The sequence below is a fragment of the Protopterus annectens genome, chromosome 7.part0 (genome assembly GCF_019279795.1).
Source record: "Protopterus annectens isolate FY-2018-M chromosome 7.part0, PAN1.0, whole genome shotgun sequence".
Classification (NCBI taxonomy): Eukaryota; Metazoa; Chordata; order Ceratodontiformes; family Protopteridae; genus Protopterus; species Protopterus annectens.
Window position 1 is genome coordinate 1,306,431,365 of NC_056739.1, and position 14,760 is coordinate 1,306,446,124.

The window sequence follows — 14,760 nt, forward strand, 5'->3', positions numbered from 1 at the left end:
TCACTTGGCTTGTTTTGTCTAGGCACTCAGCACAATTTTGCTTATTGTCAGTATTGTGCAAGGAGGTTCAATTCCAAGACCATTAAACATAAAGCTGAGTCCTTTCAGATACATATGGAGTCAAACAAGGTTTCACGTCCTTCAACATCAGCTGGTTCTCAAGCCCTCCTTACAGAAAAGTATAAGGATAAATGTTTGAGTGAGAGAGATGTTGGAGATTCAGCTGACATTTCTTTGTGCAGGCCCTTGACTAGAAGTGATGTCGCCAATGCAGGTGGGGTGTGTTTGCAGCGCCCTGGTCCAGTGTCTTCTAGGTTGGGGTCTACTGGCTCGACCCCTCTGGAGGCCATCAGAGCTAAGGTCCTTAGTTGACAGTCAGACACCAGGCCCAAACTGGTTGTGTCTTAAGCCACTGGGCAGGTTATGGCTTCTGATGCCTGTGTTCTGGTCACGAGTGTGATGTTTGTACACTTTTGTTTTTTGTTTGGGAGGAGATCCCTGGGAACCTGATTGAGGTTGCTGCCTGTTGCCTATGACCTGAGGTCTTCACTTCCCCTAAGCCATGGCCATCCAAATCCAAGAGGCTTTCAGGTTTGCCCCAGCCATTGCTGCCCACTTGCTCTTCTTCCAAGTTTTCTTCACAAGACGTGATCAGGCTGGTCCATGGCATCATTGATTTCATGAAGACCACAAAAGGATCCTGTGCCAGGAACTTTCTCTGAGAAATGGAGAAGGGACACTTCTCCAGGAAGATTCAGATTCCTGAGAATTAAAAGAGGAGGAGGAACTGGCACATGTAGAATATCTTCCAACTCAGCCTTTTGAATATTTTAATTCTAATGACATCTTATCCTCAGCTTCACTCCCTAAGGATTTATCCTTTGGTGACAACCTTCACAGGATGAGGGAGGCATTTAATCGAGGGCATAGGGAGTTTTCTAATGTTCATACTCATTACAGAGAGCTTTTAAATCTTCCTGTCCCTAGACCTTTGGCAATTCACCAGTTCATGTTGTCTTGGATGATATGCTTCAGGACATTTCTCTGCACCCTGACTCCTTTCCCCTACTCCTAGGAAGCTAGATCACTTCTATAGGGTACTAGAATCTCATAAGTACCTTTATAATAATCTAGCTGCAGATCATTTTCAGTGTTCTCTACAGAGTCCGATGAAGGAGCTCCTGGGAGTACATCCATGAAACCTCCAGCAAATGACAGGGAAAGCAGATTGCTGGACTGATTTGGTAAAAAGACAGCCACCCTGGCTATCAGTCATTGCAGGTACAGATTAAATCCAAGTCAGACAGGATACAAGACAAGAGACTTCAGAGGGACAAAAAAGCGTGAGCTCCTTGATGCTATTTTGGACAAGGAGTTACTTTTTGGATCACTGACTGAGAAAATATTTAATAAACTGGATAAGAAAGAGGAAACAAATTAAATGTGTCAATGAATACTACATGTCTGCCACTCCCAGATATGATAGGAGCTACCCTTCCAAGTCTGGGACCTTTCCATCCTAACATGCAAGACTAGACAGACTATGGGGAAAAGACTACATTTGCAAAGAAAATTAAACCAAGCAATGTGGGGATTCAAGGAACCTGCCCCACCCCGGGAGCAGCTGTGACTATCCCCAGCACTTCCTTCCTGTCCCCCAAATCCCTCCCTATCCCAATCCGATTTCCAAACTCTACCCTTTCCCCCCCAGCGGAAAGACTGTCAGCTTTTTACCACCATTGGGAAGACATAACTGAGGATAAATAGGTACCGAAAGTAATAAAGGAAGGTGATGCTATTTAGTTCTGGAAAAAAACTCCCTTCCTGTGGATCTACCATCTCCAATAAACCAAGAAAAGGTGTTTCTTCCCATTATAAAAGATCTGTTTGTGCAGGTTTCCATTCAAAGAGTTCACAGAAAAGAACTGGACACAGGATTCTACTCAAGCCTTTTTCTCATACCCAGAAAAGAAGGTATATAGAAACCTATCCTACATCTCTCAAGATTAAACAAATTCCTTTGTTTCCAAATTCAAGATGTTAGCCCTGCAAAAGCACTTCCCTTGGTCATTCAAGGGGCAGAGATGGTGACTCTGGACTGAAAGAATGCCTACCTTCATACTCTTATAGAGCAGGAACTCAGACGGTACCTATGTTTTTCAGAAGGGGGATTATATTACCAATTTTATGACTTACCATTTGGCTTATCTACTGCTCCAAGGGTTTTCGCAAAATGTCTGGCACCAGTCATTGCTTTCTGCAGGACACTAAAAGTCCATATATGTACTTACCTGGACAACTGACTGACTCAGGCAAAGTTTTCCCTAGAACTTCATCACAGATTGCTTTCAGAAGGTGGGCCTAAGCCTCACTCTCCAGAAGTCACAACTGCAGCCAAGAATAATAATTACCTTCCTGGGGGCAGTCATAGATGCTGTGCAGCAGAAAGCCTTCCTTCCTTCCTTCCTTCCTGCCTTTCTTCCTTCCTTCCTTCGTTCCTTCCTTCCTTCCTTCCTTCCTTCCTTCCTTCCTTCCTTCCTTCCTCAGGACAAAGTCCTTTCTTTATCACAATACCTCAAAGACCTTCAAACCAATCACATTGTTTTAGCAAGAGGAATTCTTCAAAGCCATGGGTTGCATGGCTTCATGCATTATCATGAGCCCCATGGCAAAGTTATACATGAGAAAACATGGTTCTTAAAGAACACTTGGGTCAGCAATCACAGCCTCTAGAAACTATGATTCCTCTACTAACAAGCCTAAAAAGGACATTCTATGGTGGATGGAAAGTGTTCATACAAATCTAGTGGCCCATTTCCTTCTGCCAGACAAGGCACGACAGGCCCACTTAGGACATCTCAGAGTTTAGCGGACTAGAGACATGCAGCAGACAAAACAGCATATCATTCAGAAAGAGATAATGGCAGTTTTCTTTGGCCAGCATGGACAAGCTGATTCTATGAACTCTTCAGATTTGGACAGGCAATACCATAGTTATGTTGTACATAAATAAACTGGGGGGATACTGTCTCATCCTTATGCAGACTGGCTATGAATATTTGGACAGTTGCACAGTAACTCAGGACAACACCCTTAGCAGCTCCTGTTTCAAGAAAGGACAATCTCTGGTAGATTCTCTGAGCCAAGTTCTCCTAAACTGTGAATGGATGCTGAAGAAAAAATAATTCTGGATCTCATTCATCCCAGACATGTATCTCCTTGCCTCTTCAGATAACAAACAGTTGAACAAGTGCTGCTCTACAACCTGGCAAGCAGGGGCATAGAGACTGGGTGTCTCCTCCTTCAAATGCTGAGACCTATTCCTGTATGCCTTTTCAGTGATGTGCCCCTTATACCCGGGATGCTCCTAAAGGTTGGATAAGACAGGCCAAGAATGATTCTGATGATCCTTCCTGACACAGGTAATACTTTTTCTTCCTTCATCTGTCTCAGTTAGTGGAAGGCCAGAACACTACTACTGATCATGGATGGTCTCACCCAGAACAAGGGGTCTGTAATTTACCCAGACCTGGCAACTCACAAGCTCAAAACTTTGAGGATTAGATTTTGACACCATCCACTTTACCCTACTCACAAGATGTCCTATTAATTTTAAAAGAGGCCGGAAAACCAAACACTAGAAAGTCTTATTTAGCTAAATGGAAAAGATTTTCTTTCTGGCACTAGTGCAAGCTAACATATCTCAAGTACTTGAGTGCTACTTCTACCTATTCAGACAAAGGTTATCCTATTCCAGCATTAAGGTTCAGCCTGCATCCCAAGTCAACCCCCCCCCAATTTCTTAACGGGATTATTCACATCAGCCCACCCACCTAGAAGGGAACCTGTTCTTCCCTGGAACTTAAATTCTGTGGTCAGACTACTCACTCTGAGACCATTTGAACCTGCGGTTTCAGTTCCTATCAAGCTTTTAACATGGAAAATTGCTTTGCTTTTAGCTCTCACCTCTGTCAGACATGTGCAAGAAGCCCTTCCTTTTCTTCCACATGCATAAGTTCACCCACAAAACCAACCCCTCCTTTATGCCTAAAGTCAATTCACAATTATCCTTGAATCAAGTCATTAATATCCCTTCTTTTGTTCTTTTCAAATCTGCAAAGCAAAGGAGAAAGGATTCTGCATTCCTTAGATGTGCACACGCAGTTGAGATATTACTTGCAAATGACCAGATGTTCTTCGTGTTTCACTGTTGCAGTCATCACACTTGGGTTATCTGCCTGCAGGTAGCCCTCAGTCACCTGAATACCAGAGACTTAGTATTTCTGCGTCGGATGCTGTCGCTCTAGGACTGACGTCTGGTCGTCAGGGGTATAAAAACAGGCAGCTGACTCCATTACATCAGTCTCACTACCTGAATTTTCGTTTACAAATTTAATAATCCTGAAGTCTTCTAAAGCTAAGTACCCCCGTTGGGGAGCCTTTTTTCTTACTCTAACTGATGTCAGAAAAAGTTAAAAATTGTATTGCCTGTTGAAAGCAAATACCTCACAGAGATGTTCATTCTTACTGCGTCAACTGTTTAGACCCAGACCACGACGTCCTTTGCTGTTGGTTTTGTGCCTTATTTAACACCCGAACCATTCGTCGTCGGGCTCTCTTTGTCACAAAATCCTTTCACTCTCGATCTCCATATTCTGAAATAACTTCGGTAAGCTATCCAACTACTGATATTCTGAAAAAACGTAAAAGATAAAGACAGAGACAGACTGCATAGGTCCAAAACTGCCGACAACGCTTCCGTTAAGATAGTTGCCAGTCCAGCGGTACTCAGTGAGGTGCTTTCACAGCCCCTGATGCCCACTTCAATGGATTTGCAGGCCTCTACTGAGACCCATTCGAATTCCGGTATGCTGCGAGACTCTTCTTCGACTATGGAACCTGCAGATGTCTCTACCTTGGATGGGTCCAGAGCTGCTGAGCAGGTACCGGCTTCTGAGGCAGTTTTTCGCTCAACCGATGTTCGACTCAAACCGATGACTTCTTTTTTAACCAAAACTACCAAGTTTCTTAGGCCCAGAGTACGCACTACGCATAGAAAACTGACGACTAAAGCGCATGCACCTGCTCCCATGCCACAAAAACAAATGCTTAGAATGGCTGAAGACCTTATTACGCTTATTAGGGGAAGTTAGCCTTCCCCTGCCAAGAGACAATGAGTCCAGTCCCCTTCAGCTTATACAGACCAGGAGTCCGATGACTCTGAAATTTCTGATTATAAAGACGTGCCCTTATCTGCTTATGAGGATTCAGATGCAGAGGAATCCATTCCCTCTGCCTCCCCTCCAGAGGACTTTTCTTTTGGTGAAACCTTGCATACCTTATGAGAACATTTCCACTGGGAATGTCAAGACTATGCTCAGTCCAAAAAGAGACTCAGAGAATTTCTAGAGTTGCCTCAACACAGACCCTTAGCAATACCACCTGTCCTGGATGTTGTGGATGATGTTTTTATGGAATCTAGTCTTACTCCCAAGAATCCCACCCCTTCAGACAGGGATTCCAGAGCTTTGGACAGATGGGGTAAGAAAGTATATACCTCTGCAACTCTTGTTATTAGGGCATTGAATTGTCAGTTTCACATGCTGAAGTACCAGCAACATATTATGGAACTTATTAAACAAAAAGTGGCAACATTTTCAGACTGTGCAGAAAATAAAGAATTGCAGGAGCTTATGCAGTCTGCAAGCCAAGTCAGCAAGCATACTTTGCAGTGTGGCTTTGACGCCCTAGAAGCACCTTGCTGGGCAGCTGTCACTGGCTCTGTACTGAGAAGACATGCTTGGCTGAAGGAGAAGACCTTGCCAGACCATGTCAAATCAAAGTTACTAGATGCTCCTGTGAATAAGGGCTGTTTGTTTGGCACCAAAGCAGAAGATGTTCTTAAAAAGATGGAAAAAAAAGATAAGTCTATGCAGACTGTTAAAGAATTCTTACAAGTGCAACCCCCTAGATTTAGTAGGCATTGCCCTTCCAAACACTGGTCCTTTCCAGCCCCCTCCAGGCCTTCTCAAACCAGACCCAGGGGAACCAGACCACTCAGACTACAGTCTCAGGGTATGCAGATAAGCAATGGAGTGCCCCCACCCTTAAAGCAGGGAGTGGTAAGCCACCTCCTTACCGAAAAAGCTCAAATGACTTCTTTACTCCACTCCCCAGCCCTGTCCAATTACTTGTGCCCCTAGGAGGAAAACTTGCCCTTCATGCAAAAAACTGGATGTCCATCACTCAGGACCGGTGAGTCCTCAACATTGTATCCCAGGGGTACAAATTTTACTTCAATTCACTGCCAACCCCAAGCGGGTTTCCAGACCTTCCTCCAAGCCAGTGGGCAGAAGCTCAAAACCAAGTACTTTCCCTGCTCAATATCAGAGCTATTCAGCCGATTCCAGTAGAACAGAGGGCTGAAGGATTCTACTCCAGACTCTTCCTGGTACCCAGGAAAGAGGGCTCTTGGCACCCAATCCTGGATCTTTCCATTCTCAACATCTTCCTGGTGGTACCAAAATTCAAAATGCTTACCCTGCAACAGCTTCTTCCTATGCTAGCCAAGGATGCCTAGTTACTCACCCTAGACTTAAAAGGAAGCCTATCTGCATATCCTCATAAGGGAATCATGCAGGAAGTACCTACATTTCAGGGCAGGGTCTATGCATTATCAGTTCTCTGCACTTCCCTTTGGCTTATCTACTGCACCCAGAGTATTCACAAAATGCCTAGCTCCAGCCATTGCATACTGCAGGCAGAGAAATATCCAAATTTACCCGTACTTGGACGACTTCCTGATTCAGGCGGACAGTCTGGAATTGCTGCTGCAGCACCTGACATTCGTGAAAAATCTTCTCACCTCCTTGGGGTACACCATCAATGAAAAGAAATCAAAACTGGTACCCAGTCAAAAAGATTGTATTCCTGGGAGCAAGCTTGGACACAACTTCCCAGATGGCATTCTCATCTCAGAAAAAACAAGTCTATCTGACCAGACTACTTCAAACAAATGGCCACCAGAACCCAGCTATCTGCAAGAAAAATACTGAAAGCCCCAGGGTTCATGGCCTCATGTATACTGCTGATTCCATATGCAAGACTGCATATCAGGAAACTCCAATGGTACTTAAAAAGTCTTTAGTGCCAGGACCTGGAAAAAGTCATTCTTGTCATACCCTGTCTAAGGACAGAGTTCCTCAGGTGGGCAGAAGCATGCAACCACAACAAGGGACTGCCATTTACTCGACTCCAAGCTGCCTAGACTCTAACCATAGACACATCAGACTATGCCTGGGGGGCACACATGGATGGAAAATGTATTCAGGGCCACTGGAGCCCAAGTCTAATTCATCTGCGCATCAACCAAAAAGAGATGCTAGCTGTACAGAATGCCCTGACAGCTTTCAGATCCCTAATCTTTCCAGGACAACTGCTAATAAAAACAGACAACACCACAGTTATGTGGTACATCAACAAGCAAGGGGGAACCCATTCTTACACACTCTGCAGGCTAGCCATGGGCCTGTGGAACATGGCCTTGGACATTCAAGTCCATCTGCAAGCTCAGTTCCTGCCAGGCAAACAAAACTTACTGGCAGAAGACTTGAGCAGAAATCTCCTAGATCCAAGCAAGTGGCAATTGGAGCACAGCACCTTCAACCTTCTGATTCAGAAATGGGGGACCTCAGAGGTGGATCTCTTTGCCTCCCCCCTACAACCATCAGCTCAGCAGATTCTGCACCAGGAATCCACACAGCAGGGCCTGGAAAGTGGATGCCCTATCTTTTCAGTGGGTAAAGCGCTCAGTCTATGCCTTTCCCCCTCTGCCCCTCCTTTCAAGAGTATTACTCAAGATAAAGCAGTACAGACCAAGGACAATTCTGATTGCCCCAGACTGGCCACGCCAGCACTGCTACCCACTCCTGCGCAGCCTGACATCAGTGCCACCCTGGCACCTATATGAGAATCCAACCCTCTTCTCTCAACAGGAGGGACAGATTCTGCATCCACAACTGCAAACCGTAAATCTTGCAGCCTGGCTCATTCCTTGAATTCTCCCCCAGCAACCTTAGGCAAACAGGTGCTGGACATCATTCTCGAAGCCAGAAAACCCAGTTCAAGAAAATCCTGTGCTGATAAGTGGGAAAGGTTCTGCTCATGGATTCAATCTAAAGGAGAGGACACACCACTGCCCTCTCTGCCTCTTATCCTGGATTACCTAGCAGATCTACTCCACAAAGGCCTGTCCTTATCCTCCATTAAGATACATGCCTCAGCCGTTTCTGCTCATTACAACACTGAGCCACCTCTCTTCTCGCATACTCTTATCAAACAGTTCCTGAGAGGGGCAAAAAACTTAAGGCCACCAAGGAGAGCCCCCACCCCTGCTTGGGACATTTACTTTGTACTTGAAAAGCTCACACTTCCCCCCTTTGAACCTGCTGCATCAGCAGAGTTAAAATTCAACACTTACCATAAATGTAGATGTTCGAGTGTATTCACTGTTGCAGTCCTGGTTTCCCTCCCTCCAGACCCCTGGTTTTCTCTCTCTCACTCCTATCTATGGCTATTACTAACCCCTTCTGGGGTATTGGTATTTACTTTTTACTGGTGGTGTGTTCCCCACCATAACCTAGCTCCCTATTTGGGGGGCTCCTGATAATTGGGGCAAGAAAAACTGATGTAATGGCATCGGCTGCCTGTTTTTATACCCCTGACGACCGGACGTCAGTCGTGGAGCGACAGCATCCGACACAGAAGTACTAAGTCTCTGGTATTCGGGCTCACTGAGGGCTACCTGCAGGCAGATAACCCATGTGTGATGACTGCAACAGTGAATACATTCGAACATCTGCATTTATGGTAAGTGTACACAGCTGTACTTTTCTCTAACAGATAAGACCTACTGTTGGTAGCATTTGCTGAGGTTAAGCAAGGGAAACCTATGAGAAAACAAGCCATTTCTAAACAGATTGATAATTGCATCACTCTTTCTTATTCTCACCATGGTGTACAAGTTCCTTGAAAAGCCAAAGCTCATTCCATCAGGCATAAATCTACAGCTTCTGCTGGTCTAAAAGGGATGCCCACACAAGCCATTCCAGAGGCTACAACATGATCATCTGTCTAAGCTCTCACTAAACATTACTACCTTTGCTCAATTTTGAGGGCTAGAGCTGGGTTTGCCTCTGTCATTTCACAGAGCCTATTTTCTTCAGCAAATACTTCTACCCAACCACCTTCTTAAAAGCTTGGGGAGTCTTCCCAAGAAAGCTTTTTCCTCCAAACTAGTGGGCAGAGGCACAAAACCAAGTTCATTCCCTGCTCAAGATAGGCCAAGGTTTCTATTCCAGACTTTTCCTGGCACCCAGAAAAGAGGTCACCTGGCAGCCAATCATAGATCTATCCATTCTAAGCACCTTCCTGGTGGTACCAAAATTCAAAATGCTCACCCTCCAGCAGCTTCTTCCTATTGCTATCCAAAGATGCCTGGTTAGCCACCCTAGACCTAAAAGAGGCCTATCTGCACATCCCAATCAGAGACTCTTGCAGAAAATATCTAAGTTTCAGGGAAGGATCTATGCATTATCAGTTCTCTGCACTTCCCTTTGGCTTATCCACTGCTCCCAGAGTTTTCACAAAATGCCTGGCTCCAGCCATTGCTTTTTGCAGACAAAGAAATATTAAAATTTACCCCTACTTGGATGACTGCCTGATTCAGGCGGACAGTCAGGAAAAGCTGTTGCAGCACCTGACATTTCTTAAGGACCTATTGACCTCACTGGGGTACACTTTAAACGAAAAGAAATCCGAACTAGTCCCCAGTCAGAAAATTGTATTCCTGGGAGCAAGCCTGGACACAGCATCCCAGATGGCATTCCTTACTCCAGAAAAACAAGCCTATCTGACAGGCTACTTCTCTTAATTGGCCACCAGAACCCAGCTATCCACAAGGAAAATCCTGCAAGCTCTAGGGTTCATGGCCTCCTGCATTCTACTAATTCCATATGCCAGACTGCATATGAGGAAACTTCATTGGTACTTAAAAAGCCTTTGGTGTCAACATTTTCAGGACCTGGAAACGATCATACCTATGATACCTTGTCTAAGGAAATATTTTCTTTGGTGGGCAGCAGCATCCAACCACAACAAGGGACTTCCCTTTTCACAACCCACGCCACCCAGACCCTAACCACAGATTCATCAGACTATGCCTGGGGTGCACACTTGGACCGCAGGTGCATTTAGGGCCACTGGAGCCCAAGTCAAATTCATCTGCACGTCAACCAAAAAGAGATGCTAGCTCTTCAGCATGCTCTGACAACTTTCAGACCCCTACTCTCTCTGGGGCCTCTACTAATCAAAACAGACAACACCACAGTGATGTGGTACATCAACAAGCAGGGAGGAACCCACTCTCACCCACTCTGCAGGCTAGCCATGACCCTTTGGCACACCATTTCAGACATGCATATCCACCTGCTAGCAAAATTCTTGCCAGGCAACCAAAACTCTCTGCCAGACAACTTAAGCAGAAATCTAGACCCACACAAGTGACAATTAAACCATAACACCATCAGCCTTGTAACCCAGAAATGGGGTACCCCGAAGTTGGACCTATTTGCCTCCCACAACAACCACCAGCTCAGCATATTCTGCACCAGGGAACCTCACAGCAAAGCCAATGGGTAAACATCTCGATCTATGTAGTTCCCACTCTATCTCTTCTTACAAGGGTGTTACTCAAAATAAGGGAGGAAAGACCAAGGGCAATCCTGATTGCACCAGACTGGCCATGCCAACACTGGTACCCATTATTGCACAGTCTGTCTCCGTTGCCTCCATGGCACCTCCCTCAGATTCCAACTCTCTTGATCCAGCAGAAGGGAGAGTTCTTGCATCCATAATTGCAGACCCTGAACCTGGCAGCATGGCTTATTCCTTGACCTCTCCTCCAGTGACCAGCCTAAGCAAGCAAGTCCTGGACATTGCACGTGAAACCAGATGACTCAGCACTAGAAAATCCTATGCTGACAAGTGGAAAAGGTATTGCTCCTGGATCCAGGATAAAGGAGCTGAACCAGCACAGCCCTCTTTACCTCTCATCCTGGATTACCTAGCAGACATGCTTCACAGGGGCCTGTCCTTCTCTTCTGTTAAAATCCATGCCTCTGCCATCTCTGCTCATTACAGCACAGAGCCACCTCTCTTTTCACACCCTCTCATCAAGCAGTTCCTTAGAGGGGCTAACAACTTAAGGCCACCCAGAAGAGCCCCTACCCCTGCTTGGGACCTTAACTTCATGTTGGAAAAGCTCATGTTACCCCCCCTTTGAGACTGCAGCTTCAGCAGAATAAAAATTCCTCTACTGGAAAACAGCCTTGCTTCTGGCCATCACTTCAGCTAGAAGAGTGTCTGAGCAACAAGCACTCACGGCTGTGGAACCTTTCATCATTTTTCATGCTGACAAGGTCTCCCTCAGGACTAACCCAACTTTCATGCCTAATGTGGTGTCCAGTGTGGCGATCAACCAATCTATTAATTTGCTCACCTTTTTCCCTAAACCTCAAAATAAGGGAGAAAGGATACTGCACTCTTTAGATGTGCACAGACAGCTCAGATTCTACCTGGATAGGACTAAGCCCTTTAGGAAAACTGACCAGTTACTAGTCAGCTTTGCAGCAGGGGCAGAGGGCAAGGCCATATCAAAACAAACCATTTCCAAATGGATAGCAAACTGTATCCATGTCTGTTACAAACACCATGGGAAACCACCCCCACAGGGGGTCAGAACACTTTCCATTAGGGCAACTCCCATCTCTGTAGCTTTTCTTAGAGGAGTCCCTAGCAGGGACGTCCTGGAGGCTGCAACATGGAGTTCTGTTCATACCTTCACCAAGCATTACCACCTGCCTATCTTTTCCAAATCCAGGGCAGGCTTTGCAACCACAGTCCTGCAGGGCTTACTAGCCAGCCCCAACTCTTCTTGACTGACCCCACCCATTTCTTCACCTTTGGGAATCAACCCAAGTGTGATGACTGCAACAGGGAAACATGAAGAACATAGTACAGTTGTGTACACTTACCATAAATGTAGATGTTCGAGTGTATTCACTGTTGCAGTCCTGGTTTCTCACCCTCTATCCCACTTCTCTCTCTCTCTCTCTCTCTCTCTCTCGCTTCCTCACTCTTTACAGGGCTATTTGGTATTTACTTTCTACTGGTGGTGTTATTCCACCATAACCTAGCTCCCTATTTGGGGGCTCCTGACATGTGGGGCAAGAAAATCTGATGTAATGGCATTGGCTGCCTGTTTATATACCACTGACGACCTGATGTCAGTCCTGGAGTGACAGCAACTGACACAGAAATACTAAGCCTCTAGTATTCGGGCTGACTGAGGGCTACCCCTGGCAGGGTAACCCAAGTGTGATGACTGCAACAGTGAATACACTTGAACATCTACATTTATGGTAAGTGTGCACAACTGTACTTTCAATCAGTCACCCATCCCACTTTAAAGAAAAACTCAAACTTCATCTACTCAACTCCAAAATATGTCCTTGTCAAGCCCCTATTTAAGCTCCCACAACCCTACTATATACCTTTTCAGTCCCTCCACATACAGCTATGTACTCCACTACTGTGGATACTTATTAAACTCTACAATCAATAATGCTGGATTAACTCTTTTTGTAAATTTGTAAATATTGATATGTATGTGTCACGTTTGCATTTCTGCTTTGTCTCCCTAACGTTCTTGTATAACTGATTTTGACCTTATTTTTTACTCAAATGTTTGATTCTCTGTAAACTGTTTGTGGGGGGTTTTTTTGGAGTTTTTCTCCTTGGGTCTCCACTGAAAATGGGCCACAAGCCCAGCTGGACCAACACGGTTAGTAAATGTCAATAAAAATAAAAAAAATAAAATAAAGGACCATCTTGGACTTAGTATATGTAAGTCTGTTTTTTCAGCCATTCATTCTCAGTGGTTCAGGACTCACTCTGGTGAGTCCCAATATTTAAAATGCTTACCCAACCACAATATTGTCCAAAGACAACACCAGTGAGGGGTAGCGGAGTGGATACAGCATTTAAAATAAAAGCTCAGCAACACAGAGGAACATGCCACATTCATAACCATGTAGATCAGTTTTCAGGTTTGTAGATTCCGAAATCTTTCATCAGAGTTCCATACTGTCTTTAACAAGACTGACAACCTTGTTCAGTTGTTTATAGTACCCTAGACAACCATATTTGATTTTTTATAAATATACATACGGACATATTTTTGTATACGGTTAAAATTTGGTGTGTGAGCCATGCTAGCTTGTGGAAGTACATAAAAAAGCCTCATAGTACTTGCACACCAACAGTATTTGTTTTTGCATCTTGTTTGAGTATATTAAGTGCTACCTTGTACTCTGTTTTCTGAGAATGACACAGCTGGCTATGAAAAATGGATAAAAAGTATGAAAATTAATCTGCACCCATAATATATGTTTATGGTTTACATCAGTTATATTCTGTAATATCTATGCAGTTGTAAGAAGCTTACCATGTTTGACTGTTACATTTTCTCGTAACAATTAGAGAACATGTTTTAAACTATTCTTCTATTTTTCTTACAGGAGCTTGAAGGACCACCAGCCCCAAAGAGACCCCGAGGTAGACCAAGAGGAAGTAAGAATAAGGGGCCACGAGCAGTTCAAAGGGTAAGCCAGAGTCTGAAGAGTCACACTTTTGTTTAACACAGTTTATGTTGTATATTTGCTAACTTGGATGATGGAGTTGTCTATCACTACTGGAGCCCCTCTAGCAAGTAGTATTATTACTTCCCTTTTCCTTTGTCCATGATTGTCTGCTGAATAAGCATTCTGAAATCCTTTCTTTGTCAAATGCTGATTTCTATACAGATGCGTCTCCTGCAGCATTGCTATTTGCATTCTGCTTTTCGTAATATAATTCAATACTCTTTTTTTTATGTATATCTGTAAGGACATTTACTTTTCAAAGTAATACGGACAGCATAGCCATCATGATAAAAAGCTATTGTTCCCACCTGTTATACATGACAGGTTTTTAAATGTATATTTCCAGCTTCTATGTTACATGCATGTGTTAATGTTTGGCAGGCTGATCTTTTCTACAGATGTTTCTTTTCACCTCCATTTGAGCATGTGTCATGTTTTTTCCAAGACTTTTTGTTTTAATGAAAACCCTCAAACAAAAAAACTAAATACAAAACACCCCATCCCCTATTAACTTGAAAAAAAACCTCAAAACTATGTATATCTTCATAACATGAAGTTTAATCCTCCAGAAGGGAACAGTTGTCCCAAACTGACAGCTGCACCTACAGGTATTATCTAACATGAAAGTCAGGTTACCCATGCTAAAGTGAATGATACAGCTTGTGCTCCCATGTACACTGATTGCTGTCTATTCTTTTCTTATCTCTCTTCCCCTCCAATATATTAAAACATTTTATATGCTTTCAGAAGGCATTAGCTTTTAGCCCTAAGGAAATAAATGTACTGGTTATCTATAAGTGAAACTTAATTGTACATTGTTCTATTAACTGCATTAAAGTATTACGGCTGCACTTTCCATAATTTCAAGCTTACTTTTTTGCATTTCCCTCAGCAAAAAATACTCAGAATTCTCAACATTAAGGCCATTCACTTTCCAGGAAACTATGGACAGCATTGCCATCATGTTAAAAAGCTGTTGTTTCCACATGTTATACCTGAC

General features: G+C 44.1%; 1 protein-coding gene across 1 annotated transcript in view; it reads left to right on the top strand.

The window, feature by feature from the left end:
* LOC122806161 (high mobility group protein HMGI-C-like) overlaps positions 1-14,760 on the top strand; it is a 202,799-nt gene that overhangs the window by 134,678 nt on the left and 53,361 nt on the right. The window contains exon 2 of the mRNA XM_044076396.1: positions 13,638-13,721. Coding sequence (XP_043932331.1) covers positions 13,638-13,721 — 84 coding nt within the window. The remainder of the gene's footprint in view (positions 1-13,637; positions 13,722-14,760) is intronic.